This window comes from Leucoraja erinacea, chromosome 28 (genome assembly GCF_028641065.1).
Source record: "Leucoraja erinacea ecotype New England chromosome 28, Leri_hhj_1, whole genome shotgun sequence".
NCBI lineage: Eukaryota > Metazoa > Chordata > Chondrichthyes > Rajiformes > Rajidae > Leucoraja > Leucoraja erinaceus.
In genome coordinates this window covers 926,326-946,917 of record NC_073404.1, presented here as the reverse complement: position 1 = coordinate 946,917, position 20,592 = coordinate 926,326, and the positions used below count along the sequence as shown (strand labels likewise).

The following is a 20,592-nucleotide window of genomic DNA, read 5'->3' as shown; positions in this document are numbered from 1 at the left end:
ATAAAACAGATGTTGCTTTGCCTAGTTAATACAAAGAATCTTTTAACCTTGAAAAATGGCTCATATTGAGAGAGATTGTTGGGCAGCTTACCTATACTCCCCATATAGTTCCTGCAGAGGGAAAGTAATTATTGTTAATATAGGCAGAAATCATTCAATTATATCAGCCCAGTCATTTTCACAGGAGGCAAAGGCACCAAAGAGTTCATGAAGATATTTTTGTTGCGGATATGCTATGAAGGTCATTCTATTCAACTTGATGGCAATGATTTGTTACAGGATTGTAATTACGACAGTTTGAAGCGAACAGTGAAAAACATAGCTGAACAGGCTCAGCAACTGGCGTATGATCCAAACTACATGTCACCCTTCGCACAACGTGCCTGTGCCAATGGGCTGAATGTTCAAGGTAAATTGTGCTTCTGTGAATGAGATATCCGTAGTTGGTCTGCAGAGCTTTCTGGCTCTGAATTTTAAAACTGCAAAGTAACGCACCATCTGTATTAAGGGTCTGGCCCACTTATGCAAATTTTTCGGCGACTTGCCGGCATCCGTCATAGTCGCAGCAGGTGGCTGAAAATGTTCAACATGTTGAAAATCCAGTGGTGACCGGAAAAAAGCAGAACTCTTTGGGCGACTACTCACGGCCATACAGGCGACTACTCACCACCATACAGGCGACTACTCACGGCCATACAGGCGACTACTCACCACCATACAGGCGACTACTCACGCCCATACAGGCGACTACTCACGGCCTTACAGGCGACTACTCACGGCCATACAGGCGACTACTCACGGCCATACAAGCGACTACTCACGCCCATACAGGCGACTACTCACCACCATACAGGCGACTACTCACGCCCATACAGGTGACTACTCACCACCATACAGGCGACTACTCACCACCATACAGGCGACTACTCACGCCCATACAGGCGACTACTCACCACCATACAAGCGACTACTCACGCCCATACAGGCGACTACTCACCACCATACAGGCGACTACTCACCACCATACAGGCGACTACTCACGGCCATACAGGTGACTACTCACCACCATACAGGCGACTACTCACCACCATACAGGCGACTACTCACGCCCATACAGGCGACTACTCACCACCATACAGGCGACTACTCACCACCATACAGGCGACTACTCACGCCCATACAGGCGACTACTCACGGCCTTACAGGCGACTACTCACGGCCATACAGGCGACTACTCACGGCCATACAAGCGACTACTCACGCCCATACAGGCGACTACTCACCACCATACAGGCGACTACTCACCACCATACAGGCGACTACTCACGCCCATACAGGTGACTACTCACCACCATACAGGCGACTACTCACCACCATACAGGCGACTACTCACCACCATACAGGCGACTACTCACCACCATACAGGCGACTACTCACCACCATACAGGCGACTACTCACCACCATACAGGCGACTACTACTCACCACCATACAGGCGACTACTCACCACCATACAGGCGACTACTCACGCCCATACAGGTGACTACTCACCACCATACAGGCGACTACTCACGCCCATACAGGTGACTACTCACCACCATACAGGCGACTACTCACCACCATACAGGCGACTACTCACGGCCATACAGGCGACTACTCACGGCCATACAGGTGACTACTCACCACCATACAGGCGACTACTCACGCCCATACAGGTGACTACTCACCACCATACAGGCGACTACTCACGCCCATACAGGTGACTACTCACGGCCTTACAGGCGACTACTCACGGCCGTGACATGTCTTTGCCTCTGAGTGTCAGCGCAGTCCATCATCAGTGGGCAGGAAGAGGCACTGGCGGCTCAGAGTTGCCCCGGCCACTTGGTCTTACCTCACCCACACCGGCCAACAATGTCCCAACTACCCTAGTAGCACTTGCCTGTGCTTGGTCCATAACCCACCAAACCTGTCCTATCCATGTACCTGTCCAACTGTTTCTTAAACAATGGGATTGTCCCAGCCTCAACTACCTCCTCTGGCAGCTTGTTCCATACACCCACCTGTGTGAAAAAGTTACCTCTCGGATTCCTATTAAATCTTTTCCCCTTGACCTTGCACCTTTGTCCTCTGGTCCTCGATTTCCCTACTCTGGGTAAAAGACTCTGGGCATCTACCCGATCTATTCCTCTCATGTGTTGTAAGATCTCCCCTCATCCTCCTACGCTCCGTGGAATGGAGACCCAGCCTACTCAACCTCTCCCTATAGCTCACAACCTCTGGTCCTGGCAACATCCTCCTAAATATTTTCTGAACTCTTTCAAGCTTGACAATATCTTTCCTTTAACATGGTGCCCAGAACTGAACACAATATTCTAAATGCGGTCTCACCAACATCTTATACAGCTGCAACATGACCTCCCAACTTCTATGCTCAATGCTTTGACTGATGAAGGCCAAAGTGCCAAAAGCCTTATCTACCTGCCACTTGACCTTCATGGAACAATGCACTGGTACTCCTAGATCCCTCTGCTCTACAACACTACCCAGAGGCCTATCATTTACTGTGTAGGTCCTGCCCTTGTTCGACATCCCAAAATGCAACACCACACACTTCTCTGTATTAAATTCCAAAAAACATTCCTCCGCCCACCTGGCCAATCGATCCAGATCCTGCTGCAATGGTTCATAACCTTCATAGGCCTCCATTCTGAGAAGCAACCTTCCATCATCACACTCTGCTTCCTTTCATGGAGCCAATTTGCTATCCATTCAGGTAGCTCTCCTTGGATCCCATGTGATCTAAACTTTCAGAGCAGCCTACCATGCGGCACCTTGTCGAACGCCTTACTGAAGTCCATGTACACAACATCTACAGCTCTGCCTTCATCAACCTTTTTGCTCAGCAGAGATTCAAGGCTCACTGGTTTTTAGTTCCCAGGCTTTGCTTCGCAGTCCTTCTTAAATAGAGGTACAACATTAGCCACCCTGCAGTCTTCCAGAACTTAACCCCTGTGATATATATATATCTCAGCCAGGGCCCCTGCAATTTCTTCTTTAGCGTCGTATAGTGTCCTCAGATATACCTGATCAGGCCCAGGAGTTTTATTTGTCTTCATACATATGACGCCCAGCATCTCCTCGACTGTAATATGTACTGTCTACAAGACAAGTCGAGAATTAACTGTCCCAAGTTCCTCATTCATATTCCTCTCCAAAGTAAAAACAATATTCATTGGGAACCTTGTCCATCTCCTGTGGTTCCACATAGAGGTGTTCATTTTAGTTTCTGAGAAGCCTATTCTCTCTCTAGTGATCTTTCTTAAATAAAATCTCATGGGATTTTCCTTAATATGGGGAGAAGGCATGAGAATGAGGTGAGGAGGGAGAGATAGAACAGCCATGATTGAATGGCAGGGTAGACTTGATGGGCTGAAGGGCCCAATTTTGCTCCTATCACTTATGACCTCACTGGACGAACCAGCAGTAATGTCACCTTCGACTACTGCCATGAAATTCGCCTTAATCAATAAAGCAACACCTCTTCCTCTTTTACCCCAACTCCTATCTTGCCTGTAGCACCTGTACTCAGAAACATTAAGCTGCCAGTCCTGTCCCTCTCAGAGCCAGTCTCCGAGTTCATCTGTTCTGCCCATCAAGCCTCTCGCATTAAAATAGTTAGAAAATGGCAGAACAAGCAGACCTTGGAGAGTAGAGTGAATCGGTCACTTAATCTGCACCTGGTCTTGCTGATGTAAAGGAGACTACACCAGGAGAACCCAATGCTGTGGACTAATTTTGAAGAGTTGAGTGTGTGTCTGTTTCACTTGGAAGGGCTTCTGAAGTCCTCGGAGGGATGAAGTAAGTGTACGGTCAAGTTTTATATCTCCTGTGGTTGCTGGGGGGGAGATGTGAACCATGGAATGCAGAGGGAGTGTGCAAAGGGGTGGGGAATGTGATTTATGATGACATCACATCGAAAGTTGTCTAAATGTCGGAGAATTATCTGTTGGATGCTAAGGCTGGTGGGGTGAAAGGTGAAGACCATGTGAACTCTATCTTTGTTCCGTCTGGGAGGAGGGGAGTGAAAGCAGAACTGAGGGACCAGAGGAGAGTCGGGTGTCATGCCTATCCACACCCTCCACAGATGTTGCCCGACACTCTGAGTTACTCTGGCTCTGTTGTTTGCTCAGGATTCCACCATCTGCAGCTCCTTATGTCTCTCACTAGACACTTACCAATGGGCGACACGGTGGCATGACGGTAGAGCTGCTGCCTTACCTCGCCAGAGACCCAGGTTTGATCCTGACTACGGGTACTGCCTGTATGGAGTTTGTACGTTCTCCCCGTGACTGCGTGGGTTTTCTCTGGGTTCTCCAGTTTCCTCCCACACACCAAAGATGTACAGGTTTGTACGCAGAACAGAATTTCCCTCTACTAACACTCTACTCCGCCTAGCGGAACTGGTCCTCACCCTTAACAACTTCTTCCACTCCTCCCTTCTCCTCCAAATCAATGACGTAGCTATAGGCACCCGCATGGGCCCCAGCTATGCCTGCCTCTTTATAGGGTACATTGGACAATCCCTGTTCCAGGTATACACTGGCCCTATCCCCGAACTCTATTTCCGTTACATTGACAACTGCATTGGCGCTACCTCCTGCGCCCATGCAGAACTCATGGACTTCATTAACTTCATCACCAATTTTCATCCTGCTCAAATTCACTTGGATCATTTCTGACACCTCTGTCCCCTTTCTTGATTTTGCAGTCTCAATCCCAGGAGATACACTATCGACTGACGTCTATTGCAAACCCACTGACTCCCGCAACTAACTCGACTACACTTCTTCCCACCCTGCTTCCTGCAAAGACTCTATCCCTTACTCCCAAGTCCTTTGTCTACGCCGCACCTGCGCCCAAGATGAGGTGTTCCATACCAGGACATCAGAGATGTCCTCATTCTTTAGGGAAAGGGGGTTCCCCTCTCCCATCATAGATGAGGGCCCCACATTTGGCTCCTCGGTACCCTGCAGTTCAGCCCTTGCTCCCCCTTCCTCCTAGTCACAAGAGACCGTCCCCCTAGTCCTTACCTTCCACCCCATCAGCTGTCACATACAACACATATTCCTCTGGCATTTTCACCACCTCCAACGGGATCCCACCGCTAGTCACATCTTCCCATCTTCACCCCTTTCCACCTTCCGCAGAGACCGTTTGCTCCGCAACTCCCTGGTTAACTCATCCCTTCCCACCCAAGCCACCCCTCCCCAGGTACCTTCCCCTGCAACCGCAGAAGATGCAACACCTGTCCCTATACCTCCTCCTCGACTCTATTCAGGGATCCCGACGATCGTTTCATGTTAGGCAGAGGCTCATTTGCACCTTCTCCAACCTCATCTACTGTATCCGTTGTTCAAGACGTGGACTCTTGTACATCAGCGAGACCAAACGTAGACTGGGTAATCGTTTTGTGGAACACCTTCGCTCAGTCCGCGTGAACCAGCCTGATCTGCCGCTTGCTGGACACTTTAATTCTCCTTCCCATTCCTACATAGACCTCTCTGTCCTCGGTCTCCTCCATTGTCAGAGTGAGGCTAAACACAAATTGGAGGAACAGCATCTCATATTTTGCTTGGGCAGTTTACAGCGCAGTGGGTATGACTTTTAATTTCTCTAACCAAGTAACCCCAGTATTCCCTCTCTCTCTCTCCATTGTACATAGGATAGTGTTAATGTGTGGGGATCGCTGGTCGGCGCGGACTCGGTGGGCCGAAGGGCCTGTAGCTCTAAACTAAACTAATAATTCTGCATTTTGAATATGACTTATTTTGCAGGTGGCAAACCAGATGACATCACTGTGCTATTATCAGTCGTGACGGAGAACAAAGAATGAGGAGAGGAAACCTTTGTCTCTTTGGCCAGAAGTGGCCAGTTGACACACCTGAAGAAGTGGCATCCCCTCATCTCCACTGTGAGAATCCCACTAATCTCAACCAGGCAAGCCAATGGGGGCCATTTGAGATGGCCAAGTGCAAGGATTCCCAGTGGCTGAAGTACTGGGTGAACAATCACTCTTTTCAGTTCCTGTAGTTTGAAAAAAATTACACCTCGCTCTTTGCTGCTTTTTGCATCCTATGAAATGTGTAAAATAGTTTGTCTTTGAAGTCTGTACTCCCTGCATTTGTCCACAACTGTATATTAACCTCTTTTAAACATTTGTCATATTTTAAACACAATGGTAAAGCCATTCACGAAAATGATTTCTGAAAATCTAGCCTACTAAGATGGATGCTTTTTCAAAAAAAAATTGTCCATGAAATACTTTGCATTCTTGAACTTAAACTTACTAGAAGCAATACCATAATAACCAAAATGTATTTACGTTTAAAATATGCATTTCAATGTGTTTTAGCCATGTGTTTATGATTCCTGCGATACACATTCTATTTTGCCAACATCCTTTCTCCTGAATATGGCTAGAGTATTGTTTTTTGTCTCAGACTATGGGAAAGGAGTTCTGAATTGGTTAAGTACAGATCCAGTCTCAGTTCTATGTACGAAAACAAGTGGAGTCAGTGTGGAGACAAATTTTAGTATGAGTCGCATCAACTTGGAAATAGGCCCTTAGGCCCAGCTTGCCCACACCGCCCAACAAGCTCCATCTACAATAATCCTGCCTGCATTTTGCCCATATCCCTCTACATCTTTCCTATCCATGTTTCTGTCTAAATATTTCTTAAAACGTTGCGATAACACCTGCCTCAACTACCTTCTCCAGCAGTTTGTTCCATATACCCACCAACCTTTGTATGAAAAAGTTACTCTTCAGGTTCCTGTTACATTTTTTCCCCCATCACCTTAAACCAATGTCTTCTGGATTCCCCTACTTTGGGCAAGAGACTAAGTGTGTCCACCCGTTCTATTCCTCTCATAAGGTGGTTTTGATGCTCTGGTGTCTTATGGAGCATGTAAATTGTTTCCAATCAGAACTCATCAAATCTTGACCGTCAGTGCCTAGCAACCCAATGTACTGAGGAACAGCCACCCTTCTCAGTTCTCCTTGTATACCAGCATGACTGCCACCCCATTATTTCTCCACTTAAACGTACTGGCTTTGCCAGAAAGAATTATTGTTCTGATCCAAAGTTGTTTTGAGAATTGTTTGCGAGCAGTCTATACATTTAAGTAGTGAGACCTCTGCAAATCGATAATTGTTGATAAATAGTTTAAGCTGCAAAGCCTTCACACGAACAGGCTGAAGAGCAATGGATAAAATTGCCGCATCGAGCACATCTGGAATTGGTGCTGTTGCCGCCACAAGAAACCTTCACTTGAACCATCCTTCTGGGTTTGCCATGATTTGTGCAGCAGGCCAAAGGCTCCGTGCCATTGTATGCAGCTACAGCTGGAGGAATGGACTTTGAAGTCCGATGCTTGGTTAGTTTAACTAGAACTGAACTAGACCAGTCTTTGGCTCTAATGCTTAATCTAGTGTTTTAATTGTATTCTTAAAACTAAAAATGATTCATTTTTGTTCCAGATGTTTTATTTGGAGAATTGGTAAAAGTTATTACATTTTAAATCCCTTCCATAGCTGATTGTTTGCCCTGATAATCTTTTTTTTTTTTAAGACATAAAATGGGTAGCTGCTTGAGGAGACTTATGGTCAACATTTATATTCTTGATGTTGAAATAAGTTTCAATTTGTTCTGAATTCTTTCAACACTGTGCTGAGTTTAGACGCTCTTCTGTATCAGGGTAGCAGTTAACTGAATGTGTTATGATGATGGGGTTCTGTTGATTAGACTGTTTGAGTTCAATGTTCCCTCCAAAATGGATGTAGAATAATCGACTAATTGCTGAAGATTGCTGATGGGACGTGGTCACTTCTTTGGCTGCTCGCTGTGTAGGCACCAAGATGATCTGCTTTTCATTCATGGTGCAGCCTGTCCTGTCTGCAGTGCCTTCAGTCATAGGGTTTGTGTTGGTCCACCAGCAATTACTCTGGACACGAAGATTGGAGAAATTAGAAACTACAACTTAGAGAAGATTTTGAAATCATGAATTTTTGCAAAACAAGATAAGGCCATGGATGATGGTGTTTGGACAGAGGTGCTTATTTGTTTCAGCAGCTTAGTGATTCTTGGTGCAAGATGGAGTAATCTAACCCCAGTCAAACAAAGTGCTTCATCTTGAAGTTGTACCATAGAAGTTAACATTTTGTGGCTTTTCAAGAGTACTGATATGCACATTTTAAATTGTGATGGAGCTGCTTGCAGATTCCTGGCATTTTAAGAATCTGCATTTCACCTGTGATCTGAAGGATGCTGGCTGGTAGAGTATCTATGCACCATTGGGAACGGGAAGGCTTGCTTCACTTTATATGGTCTTTAACCCTTCTTGTGAAAGCAAAGTGTGCGTTTGCTTTGTTAGCTCAGCAACTTCATGTATTGTTTCTGACTCTGCTCCTCAGTTGGATGTATTACAAAAGTTTGGGAAGGGAAACATTGTACGTGAGGGCGAGAAAAGTACAATGAAAGTAATTTATCTTTAATATTTTGATATGAGTATTTAGAACTGCAGTTTTATTTAGTGGGATAAATTGCAAGATTCAAGCTTGAGGGAGAACCAGACAAGCTTTGTGTTACACTAGCATTGCGACTGTTTCACTCATTTCTCCATTTGAGCGGGATGCATGTTATAACTTATCTTACGATTTGTTTTCTGGGAAGGAAGAGTTACTACTGTCGAATTGAGCCATTGATATTGCTACAGCAATATGTCTGTGATTCTCTGTATATAATTTGTTTGTATATATCAGATAAATGCACTATTTACATGGACTTGTGCTGGTGCTTTTCAGGTTTGGTTATGCTACAGTCTTGAGTTTTCTTTGATTAATGTATTTAATCTTTCATGGCAGATCATAAGAATTGGATATCTTATACTATTATGAGAACTTTGCACTTGAAACCTTTAGGACATGCCTTGATCTTTTTTACATAGAGTTCAAATATAGAAACTGAAGTGCATGGTACTGTGCGGTTTATTGATCCCCAGTTTATTTGTGGTGTTTCCAGACATTCTCAGTCGACACTACCTATCATCCTTGAAGATTGGACCATCTAATGCAAGAATGTAGTTTTGCTATGTTTTGATGTAATATTGTAACATGCACCTTCCAAAAAATGTCAATGCCATTCCAGGATGTGGGGAAAGGGAGTTTACTGTCTCTGAAGACAGATGTACTGAAAGCTTTTATTTCATAGTGATTTGCAGCACAGAGGTCATTTGGTCCTTAGAACTTGTGTGAACATAGTCATTAATCCTACCGCAAGTGTTCCCTTTTCTGATAATCAAGTACCTTTGGGAATTTTGTGTTGCTTTTTTATTGCACCACTTTTTCAGGTAATACATTATCTTCCTATGTGTTTCAAAAACGTTCCCCATGTCAGTGAGCGCTGATTGTTAGCTTCCCCACCAGTGTAAATGTTAAGTACACTTTATCAAAACATTTATTCGTCCCTTTGCCTGCACAATGAGATGAGGACAAACGTAATTAAAAGCTGACTTAATTTCTGCCTTCAGGATCTGAAGTATAAAATGGTCAGAAGCCGGGTGATGCTTCCTTTCAGATGTTTTAAAAAGAAGCCCTTACTGGGATTTCTGAGAATCCACAATTTAATTTAGGTCAATTATGCACTTCTGTCTGGCTTCTTCAAGACCACAGAACGCTGCCAAGGCTTCATAAACCTTTTTATAACCATATACACCTTGATTTAATCCCTGGTTTAAATAGCAAATTCAGTTGCTCCTGGAACTCCTATTATGGGCGTTGTCTGTATATAGTTTGTCCTTTCTCCCTGTGGCCACGTGGGTTTTACCATGTGGTCACATCTCGCATCCTAAAGGCGTGCAGGCTTGTAGGTTAATTGGCTTCTGTAAATTGTCTCTAGTGTGCAGAATGCAAAACTGGGATAACTAGTGTACGGGTGATCATTGGTCAGCATGGGTGGGCTAGAGGGCCTGTTTCCATGCTGTATCTCTAAACTAAACCTGCTGATCTATTGTCGGGCAGCCTGGCCCCCAGCCCTGGTTTATTGCATTCACAAGCGCTCCATCTAGTTTGCAATCAATTCATTTGTTTAAAGTGGATATCTACTGAAAGATGTATTTCTTGCCCTGTTTAAAAAAACGAACAAATCTTCACCACACTGGCAATGCAGGATTGAGGAGTTTTGTTAAACCTGTTTTAGACGAAATTGGAGAAGAAAAATATATTTGCAGTGAATAATGTTAAAATTGTAGAATTTGCTGATAGAAATTGAATTATCCAGTAAAATGATTTAAGCAATGTATATTGAAATGGTATTTTGTGCATTAGAAAAATTCAAATCATATAGTCAAATGATATCAGTGTATTTAAGAAAAGACTAACAATACAAGGATAACTATGAACTACAATGATGTGACAAATGGAAACTTGCCACTGAGTTCAACGTTTTACGCAGATCAGCTACAGGGTAACTTAGCTTCGAGAGGTTAAACAGACAAAGAAAAATAAAAAGTTACATTTAAAAAGAGAGCCCCCTAGGAAGGTTGTCCAGTATCCAGATTGGACCATTAGGTGCCATATACTATTGATATAACTATATCAAATTTTCTTTAGTATGGTCAGTGGTACACATCAAGATGCTTTTCCATAGCTGCTCTGTTGACCTGGCTACTTGCCACTAATAACGTCATCTCATGTGTTGAAGTACAGACACAAAAGCAAAATCTATCTTTTTACATTAATGAATACAATGTAAATAATAAAATCCTCGCCACATTCACAATAGTAGTATGGCACAATACTAATACATTATAGTGCCATAAAATGTTGAATTTCAATAATCCAAGGCAAAGCTGATCTCCCAACGAGAGCAGAAAATTATTTTAACCATTGCAACCCAAGAAAGCTAATTATTGAGTCATTTCCAGGAGCCATCTCCGTTATGGCTCCAACCACAAATCCAAATGCTGCAACCTCATTGACTTGACAGAAATCCTTTACTCCTTCTTTAAGAAGGACATTTTTTGAGCCTGCTCAATGCATGTTTTTCCATGATCCATCATTGATCTTTAAATCTAACAGTGACATCGATGTTAGATGTAACCACATCCCTTTAAACACTTTATCCAAAATTCAGCATCCACCACCTTTGTTCCTCAGATGTAGACCATTCAACTATTCATGTGTTTGCACAGAAGATCACCAATCCGATTATGTCTCTTCATAGGGGGTAATTTATCAGCGGGGGACGGCAATCCCCAATGCTTCATGAATCAAGCTGCAACACCTGCAGGATTTAAGCTGCCTTTTACAGGATGAGCGTTAGTACTTAATTAACACTCATTAATTAATTTATTGGCTGGCTTCTGAAAAATAACTAATGCCCTTTATCCATTTCTTAGCCGGAATCACACCTAAAATAAGCTGTAAAACTTTTCCTTCATCCAGCTTCTGTTCACATTTCTACTGATATTGCCAAAGACATTTGAGGCACAACAAAATTCCTATCCATGATAATCCTTAAAACACAAGATTACAAACCTTCTGGACCTTGGTCTCCAGATTTCATGAAGGATGTAGGGACAAGGGTTCCTCTATCCCTTCGCAATACTCCATGAGTGTTACTAATGACCTCACTGGTGATCTGGTCACCAGACCACCATCACGAGCCTTCAAATGCAACAACCTTTGTTCATGCAGATAGGTAAATGTAAAACCTACCAACAATATTTTTGACAATCTCATCCATACATGTAAATACATTTTGTAATCCCTCATTTAATACATTGTGTGATATCCAGTTTAATATATTTTATGATACCTCATTTCATGGTTTGTGGTACCATGAGGGTGTAGTAAAGATGAGATGCCACATAAACCTTAAACAACTCCAGCTTCTGAGTAGGTCTCAGCCTAGCTTTGTCAGCATTAATTGACCACCTAGCTAATCTTTGTTTGAGGCCTTCTCTAAAACTTCCAAAGGTCAACCCTTCCACGTAAATACTTTTGCAAAGAGTTGGGATCAATAAAATCCAAATCTGTCTCATTAATTTTCCATTTTGTCTTGTTATCAATGATAGTTTTAGTTTTAGTGGACATATATATAAAAGCCAGCTGACATTTTGACATTAATTTGTAAACCAGTCTTTAGCCTGAATTTCTCCACAATCCTGTGGTTGACGCTCATACCTTTAAATGAATCATTGATAATCGCTATGTCATCATAAGGGCAAGAGCAGCACACAAAATGTTAAACTCATTGGGTTAAAACCACTCCCATCTGTCTCCAAAGAACATAAAAACATTGATTGCACAAATAAACTAAGAGAGAGTGGGTCAGCGTATTTAATGCCTCTCTTAATAGGAGTGAGAGCAGTTTTCCCCATCTACTCTCAATTGTAAAATTATCTGTAAAGATCCAAAGTAATTTCCATAAAATCTTAAGGAATCTTCTAAGAAACAACGATAGCCTGGAAAAGTAAAGAAAAGTAAAATGGGTTCAACAAGTGATGAAATCAAAACATGTATTGGATAAGTCTGATCTTGTTCATGTTAACAAGAATAATCAAATATACCACACTTATTATTTGTGCTTCACTTATTTTGTTCTTTGTCCTCGCATCATTATTTCATTCTATGTATCTTTTTTCCAACTGAGGTATTTGTCCCATTGTTTCTTTTACAATTATATATTTGTCTTCAGTCTCACTCTCCTCCATAAACCTCTCCCTCAGAATGCCCCCGCTGCTCCTGCCATGGTATCTGAACTTCCTCCCTCCTTTGTCTTCTCTTCTGTTTGCCTCCTTTCTTTCTGTGTTCCTCATCCCCACACTGTCTTTCATGCTTTCAACCAATGGCAATAGATGTTTACCATATTTCTTTCCCACAAAAAACTGTTGTTTCAGAACATGGTGGAAGTTGTGTCTTTCAGTGGAAATGACGGACAATTATCAAACCCCATATCTGCACGTCCTAAAATGAAGTTGAACGTCACAAAACTATTTCAGAGCTGTACATTGTCCATTCAATCAAGATGCCACTTATGTGGGTTTATTAAACTGTCTTGCTTTCTGTAGAGTAGAGAGATTCTTTAATTTTGATGTTTTTAATTATGTTTTAATTTCGATGTTACCTTTTTTAGATGTTGAAAATCTGGCATTGATGTTACTATTTGAGGAAGTTTCCTCTATTTCTAATTTGATACCAGAAATAAATCTTCTACAGCATTGATGGCTTCTGATTGTTCTACAACCAACATCATCAGATGGGTAACTGACTGTCATATGTCTGAAGGTTGAGCTTTTAGCTCCAAGACATCAATAGCTTCAGTTAGAATTCATTAATATAACAATCAAAAGAATAAAACCTATGTTTAATTTTATTTATTGTGCCATATTAGTTTAATTGAGTGCTGGTTGTAGATTGTTGGCATCCATTAGCAACTTTGGGACCAAACCCTGGCTTTTTGTTGCACTTTTATCTTCCGTCCCCCAACAACCCAATGGAAAGAACTAGATTTTAATCATGTGTCGGAAGGAACCGGAGATGCTGGTTTACACCGAAGATAGACACAAAATGCTGGAATAACTCATTGGAACAGGCAGCATCTCTGGATAGAAGGAATGGGTGAAGTCACCCATTCCTTCTATCCAGAGATGCTGCCTGTTCCGCTGATTTACTCCAGCATTTTGTCTAAACCAGCATCTGCAGTTTCCTCATTCAGTGAAAAGTTTAGCAAACTCTCACATCTCACTGGCTTTGCACATGTTGCTTGGATCCGATTAACTTGGACTGTTGCGACTCTTTAGGTAACTAATTTGTGCTCAGCTAGTTGCCAGTGATGGGGGAGAGCCCAGTTATGTCATGTCCAGCTATCTGGGGACAGGGCCCTCTCTATCTGCTGTGAAAACTGCAATCGTAATACTTAATATCTCCAATATTCAGATATTTAAGAACTACCAACATTAAACTTAAAATAAATTTCTAGGGAGAAAGGAAGCATTGATGTTTTGGGTGGAAATCCTGCATCAGGATCGGGTCTTAACCAAAATATCACCAGGCACCTCTCCGCCCAGAACTGCTGTTTGACTTTACAGGAAATTGTTTGTTGCTCAGGTTTCCAGAATTTGCAGACTCTTGTGTTTCTAAAATTCATTAAAGTGCTGTTAAAATTAAATTTGTCTGCAAACAAAAAATACTTAAAATAAAAATGTTTATGTGAACTGAAATGGTATAAAAATAAATCTGTGCCTTAGAATCGCCAGTGAAATCAGTAAATTATAGTCCGATGTGGCACTGAATATAGGAGTTGTTTCCTCAACTGCAACCCAACACCTTTGAATGGCTGCTTTATGATAGAAGCACGTGAAATATTCTTTTTGAGGTGTAGGTAGGATTATTTAAATATTCTTGGTGATAGAACACTGGATCAAGGACCAAATATTGCAAGGTGATCAGAAATGTAACCTTCAACCTGACGCTTAAATGTACAAATGTTAATACTTAAAAAGATGATTTTAGTTTGACTGTAGTGAAAGTACGCAGCTTTATCCTTTCAGAGTCTGTAAAACCCACAAACTGGTGTGTCAATGTGAAAAGTAACCTTCATTTTTAAATGGTGTGCTTTCATTCAAATTTGAACATTTTCTCCCTCATTTACTCAGCATTAATGTTGGGTTTAAAGAAGGGTCCCAACCCGAAAGATTCTCTAGTGATGCTGCCTGACCCGTTGAGTTACTCCAGCACTTTGTGTCTTATCTAATGTTGGGTTATTGTTTTTCATTTTACGTAGCTGCTACATAACCGAACTCTGAAAAGCACCAGTGTGGTTAAAAAAAGCACTTGTTTGCTGAGGTGCGTAATGTCTCATGGAAAGTGTTCCTGGAATTTGAATTTTTTGTCTTTGCCTGTATTCTGAAAATCAAGCTGTTCATTTTTCTTTGTATCTGATATTCTAAAATTTCGGTTTGTTGAAATTGTTGGTTTGACATTATAAGTTATGAACTGTAAATTTATTGAAGAAATTATAATCTTTATTTATTTAAACATGGTGTGTTTTGCTTTTATCTGAATTAATCACAATTCACTCATGGCTGATTTATCTCTCCTTCCTAACCCCATTCTCCTGCCTTCTCCCCCAATCCCTGACATCCATCACTGATGAGAACATCGCTGATGACAGAGATTACAACAACATGGACACAAGCCCTTTGGTCCAACATGTCCATGCCAACTCAAATCTCTAGCTGTGCTTGTCCCATTTTCTTACATTTGGTCCATCCATATCCCTCCAAACCTTTCGTACCCATGTACTTGTTCAAATGTACATTATAATTGTACTTGCTTCCATCGCTTCCTCTGGCCCCTTTTAAATCTTCCTCCTCTCCCCTTAAATGATTGCCTCTAGTTCTAGACTCCCCTTTACCCTGGGATAAAGGCTGTGCCCATCCCTGCCATTCGCAGTTTGCTGCAGGTCGACTTGTCAACACCCTACTCAATTGTGATCAAATCAGTGGTGGGAAAATTCTTGGAAAGATGGGGATTAACTAAAGATGACTCCTATGGCTTTGTTCGTGGGGGATCCAGCTGACCAATTTGATTGATTTATAGATACATAGAAAATAGGTGCAGGAGTAAGCCATTCGGCCCTTCGAGCCTGCACCTCCATTCAATATGATCATGGCTGATCATCCAACTCAGTATCCTGTACCTGCCTTCTCTCCATACCCCCTGATCCCTTTAGCCACAAGGGCCACATCTAATAACTCCCTCTTAAATATAGTCAATGAACTGGCCTCAACTACCCTCTGTGGCAGAGAGTTCCAGAGATTCATCACTCTCTGTGTGAAAAATGTTTTTCTCATCTCGGTCTTAAAGGATTTCCCCCTTATCCTTAAGCTGTGACCCCTAGTCCTGGACTTCCCCAACATCGGGAACAATCTTCCTGCATCTAGCCTGTCCAACCCCTTAAGAATTTTGTAAGTTTCTATAAGATCCCCCCTCAATCTCCTAAAATCTAGCAAGTATAAGCCGAGTCTATCCAGTCTTTCTTCATATGAAAGTCCTGACATCCCAGGAATCAATCTGGTGAACCTTCTCTGCACTCCCTCTATAGCAATAATGACCTTCCTGAGATTTGGAGACCAAAACTGTACACAATACTCCAGGTGTGGTCTCACCAAGACCCTGCACAACTGCAGTAGAACCTCCCTGCTCCTATACTCAAATACTCAAATTATATTAAAAAATGATCAATGGATTGTTTTCCCAATGACTCTTGAATGACTAGACAGGAAGGTTGATGTGGGAATGGAAGGGCAGTTAAAATGGCAACAGAGAGATCCAGTAGGCTTAGGTAGACTGTGCACAAGTGTTCAACTAAACGGTCACCTAGTGTATGCGTGGTCTTGCCGATGTAAAGGAGGCCATGCCGGGTACAGTATATGAGGCTACTGGAGGTGCCTGTGAACCTGGCTCACATGAAAGGATTGCTGGGGTCTTGTGATGGAGGTATGGGAGGAAGTATAGAGACAACTGTGAAATCTGCAGTTACAGGGGAAAGTACTTGGGGAGGCGGTGGTTTGGGTGGGAAGGGAAGAACCTAGGAGTTGCGGAGAGAGTGGTTTCTGCAGAAGATTGAAGGACGGATGGAAAGATGTGACTGGTGGTGGGATCACTTTGAAAGTGTTGGCCTCGGCCTCCCCGTATGTCCCAGTTGTTAACCAGTTGAACATTCCTTCCCATTCATGTACCAGCTATACTGTCTGGGTCTCCTCCATTGCCAGAATGAGACCACGCACAAACTGGGGGAACAGCACCTTGTATTCCACGTGTGAAGCTTACAACCCCATGGTATGAACATTGAATTTTTCAGTTATAGGTAACACTACGTCCCTGTTTTTGTCCCCTGCCTTCACCCATAGTCACCGATCACATCCAGACTTTGTCCTACACCCACCTCTTTTTCAGCTTTCTTTTCCCATTTGCAGTCAGTCTAAAGAAGGCACCCAACTTGAAGAAGTTGAAGGTCAGACTGAAGAAGGGTTTCGGCCCGAAACGTTGCCTATTTCCTTCGCTCCATAGATGCTGCTGCCTCACCTGCTGAGTTTCTCCAGCATTTTTGTCTACCCAACCTGAAATATCACCTTTCCACATCCTCCATGGATGCTGCCTGACCTGCAGAATTACTTCAGTACTCTGTGTTTGTTTTCGTAAAGCAGCATCTCCAGTTCCTTGTGTCGCCAATGTTGGCAATTATGCCAAAAGTCGTCTTCATTATACTGTCCAGTAGATTCACCAATTTTCAGGCACCATACACCTGCTTCCCCCTGATCTCTCTGCCCAGCAACACTCTATAACGCTCAACCATTTACTGTGCAAGTCCAACCCTAGTTTGATGTTCCAAAGTGCAACACCTCAAACTTAGATTGAGTCATAAAGCATGGAAACATGCCCTTCAGCCCAACTTGCCCATGTACACTGTCCCATCTGGCGATTGCCCCATATCCCTCTAAACCTTTCCTTTCCATGTACCGATTTAAATGTCTCTTGAATGTTGTTATGGTACCAGCTTCCACTACCTCTTCCCACTCCCCGTTCCATTTACTCACCGCCCTCTGTGGGAATAGGGGGGAAGGCAGAAAATGCTGCCCCTCAGGTTCCCTTTAAATCTTTCCTCCCTCATCATTTTTTTTGTTTTTGTTTATTTTATTAGAAGTTAATACAGTACAAAACAGTACAGTGGAACCTAATTTTAGGTGCCAACTATGTCATACCATAATCCATTCTATGCACAACCTCTAGTTTTATGTTTTGAGAAGGAAGTAAGCAAGACAAGAAAAATAAAAACAATAGAAAGGGGAAAAAGAGGAAAAATAGATGGTAGAGAATAGAAAAACGTGAAGTGTGTATATATGTTAAAAAAAAAAAGTGGAAAGTAGAAATAGGAGAGAAGGCCCCTTAAAAGAGAAATTTTCAAATCTTTATTCGGAGATGTAGATCTATCCACGGCATGAACTGAAATCAGCAATCTTTACGGTACCGCTGCATCATTCCAAAAAGTCGAAGAAAGGAGACCAACTCCTTAAGAATTGGTCATATTTATCCATTAGTCGGAGTCTCATTTCTTCAAGGCGTGCTATGTCCATCATATTCCTAATCCACATTTTAACAGTTGGTATGGTTGTATTTTTCCAAAAATTCCTCCCTCATCTTAAACCTTTGTCCTCTGGTTCTTGATTTCCGCACTCTGGGGGAGAAGACTGGGCATTCACACTAGTCATTCCCCTTGTGATCTTATACACCTCTGTAAGATCAACTCTTAGCCTCCTGTGCTCCAACGAACAAGTCCTAGTTTGCCCAACCTCTCCCTGTAGCTCAGGCTTTCCAAGTCCTGGCCCTCGTATATTTTGTTGCCATCCTTTCCAGCTTAGCAACATCCTATAGCAGAGAGCACAATATACAGTGTGGAAGCAGGCCCTTTGGCCCAACTTGCCTACACTGGCCAACATGTCCCAGCTACACCAGTCCCACCTGCCTCCAGACCTGTCCTATCCATGTACCTATCTAACTGTTTCTTAAACATTGGAATAGTCCCAGCCTCAACTACCTCATCTGGCAACTTGTTCCATACACCCACCACCCTCTGTGTGGAAAAGTTACCCCTCAGATTCCTATTAAATCTTTTCCCCTTCACCTTGAACTTATGTCCAGTGGGCATCAATTCCCCTACTCTGGGCAAGAGATTCTGTGCAACTACCTGATATATTCCGCTCATGATTTTGTACACCTCCATAAGATCACCCCTCATCTTCCTGCGCTCCATGGAATAGAGTCCCAGCCTACTCAACCTCTCCCTATAGCCCGCACCATCTAGTCCTGGCAACATCCTTGTAAATCTTTTCTGAACCTGTTCAAGTTTGACAATATCTTTCCTATAACATGGTGCCCTGAACTGAAAATTATTCTAAATACGATCTCTCCAACATCTCATACAACTGCAACATGACAATAGACAATAGGTGCAGGAGTTGCCATTCAGCCCTTTGAGCCAGCACCGCCATTCAATGTGATCATGGCAGATCATCCCCAATCAGGAACCCGTTCCTGCCTTCTCCCCTATTCCCCTGACTCCGCTATCTTTAAGAGAATGACCTCCCAACTCCTATCTTCAATACTGATGAAGGCCAAAGTGCCGAAAGCCTTTTTGACCACCTTATCTACTTGCGACTCGACCTTCAAGGAACCATGCACCTGCACTCCTAGATCCCTCTGCTCTACAACATTCCCCATAAGCCTACCATTTACTGTGTCAATCCTGTCCATAGACGACCCAAAATGCACCACCTCATACTTCTCTGTATTAAATTCCATCAACCATCCCTCAGCCCACCTGACTAATCGATCCAGATCCTGCCGCAATCTTTCACAACCATCTTCACTGTCTGCAAAACCACCCACTTTTGTGGCACAACACCTGAGCTTTTGTACACAAAAGGAGTCACAGTGTAGTGTAGTGGTTCAACTGCTTGGTCAGCATCTCAGGAGAATATGGACAGGTAATGTATCAGGTTGGAACCATTCAGACTGATTGAGGGGGGGAGAAAACTGGAAGAGAGGAGGGGCAGGACAAGGCTAGGCAAGTAAGAGGTCAATACAGGTGGGAGGGTTATTTGATAGGCAAATGGTTGGACAAAGGCCAGGGATGAAAAGACATAAGGTGTGAGACAAAAGGATTGGAGATTTGTGGCTAGAGGCTGGAATGTAGGTGGAGGGGAGAAATAGGTGTGTGTGTGTGGGGTGGGGCTCTGGCTGAACAACTTCTAATCTTGTGTGTGGACTCAATAAGAAGAATAAGCAAAGATGTGGAGACTTTGGAGATGGTGCAGAGGAAGTTTTCCAGAATAATAACTTGATTAGAGAGTTTCAGCTTCAGGGAGAGGTTCGATACACTTGGATTGATTTCTCTGGAACGTCAGAGGTTGGGGTGTGGGGGGGGACGGACGATGGGAGTACATGAAATAATGTTTTGATAGGGTAGACAATCAGAACATTTTCCCCAGGGTGGAAATGTCCGACACTAGAGGGCATAGCTATAAAGTGAGAGGGATAAAGTTGAATGTAAAATATGCATTGTTATTTTACACATAGTGGGGGCATAGAATGGTGGTGGAGGCAGATGCGAGGGTGGTGCTGAAAAGGCTTTTAGATAAGAACCTTTTAGATAAGAACATAGAAGTGCAGAGAATAGAGGGACGTGGAGCATGCACAGGCAGATGAGTTCAGTTTCACTTGGCATCATGCTTAGCACAAACACTGGGCTGTTCAGTCCCGTGCTGAACTGTTCTATGATCTTTATCCATGTTGAACATAATGCGTTAAATTATCTCCTCTGACTATGTGATTCATATTCTTGCACTATTTGTATATATCTCTCCAATATTGTGCTTCCATGTTCTTTAGAATCGTAGAATACAGCACGGAAACAGCTCTTCAGCCCAACTTGTCCGTGCCGACCAAGATGGCCCATCCAAGTGT

The 20,592-nt window shown here is 42.9% G+C and overlaps 1 protein-coding gene across 1 annotated transcript in view; it reads left to right on the top strand.

Moving 5' to 3' along the window:
- LOC129710494 (protein phosphatase PTC7 homolog) overlaps positions 1 to 15,102 on the top strand; it is a 78,813-nt gene extending 63,711 nt beyond the window's left edge. The window contains exons 5-6 of the mRNA XM_055657452.1: positions 280 to 409; positions 5,837 to 15,102. Coding sequence (XP_055513427.1) covers positions 280 to 409; positions 5,837 to 5,895 — 189 coding nt within the window. The 3' untranslated portion in view covers positions 5,896 to 15,102. The remainder of the gene's footprint in view (positions 1 to 279; positions 410 to 5,836) is intronic.
- The last annotated feature ends 5,490 nt before the right edge of the window (positions 15,103 to 20,592 follow it).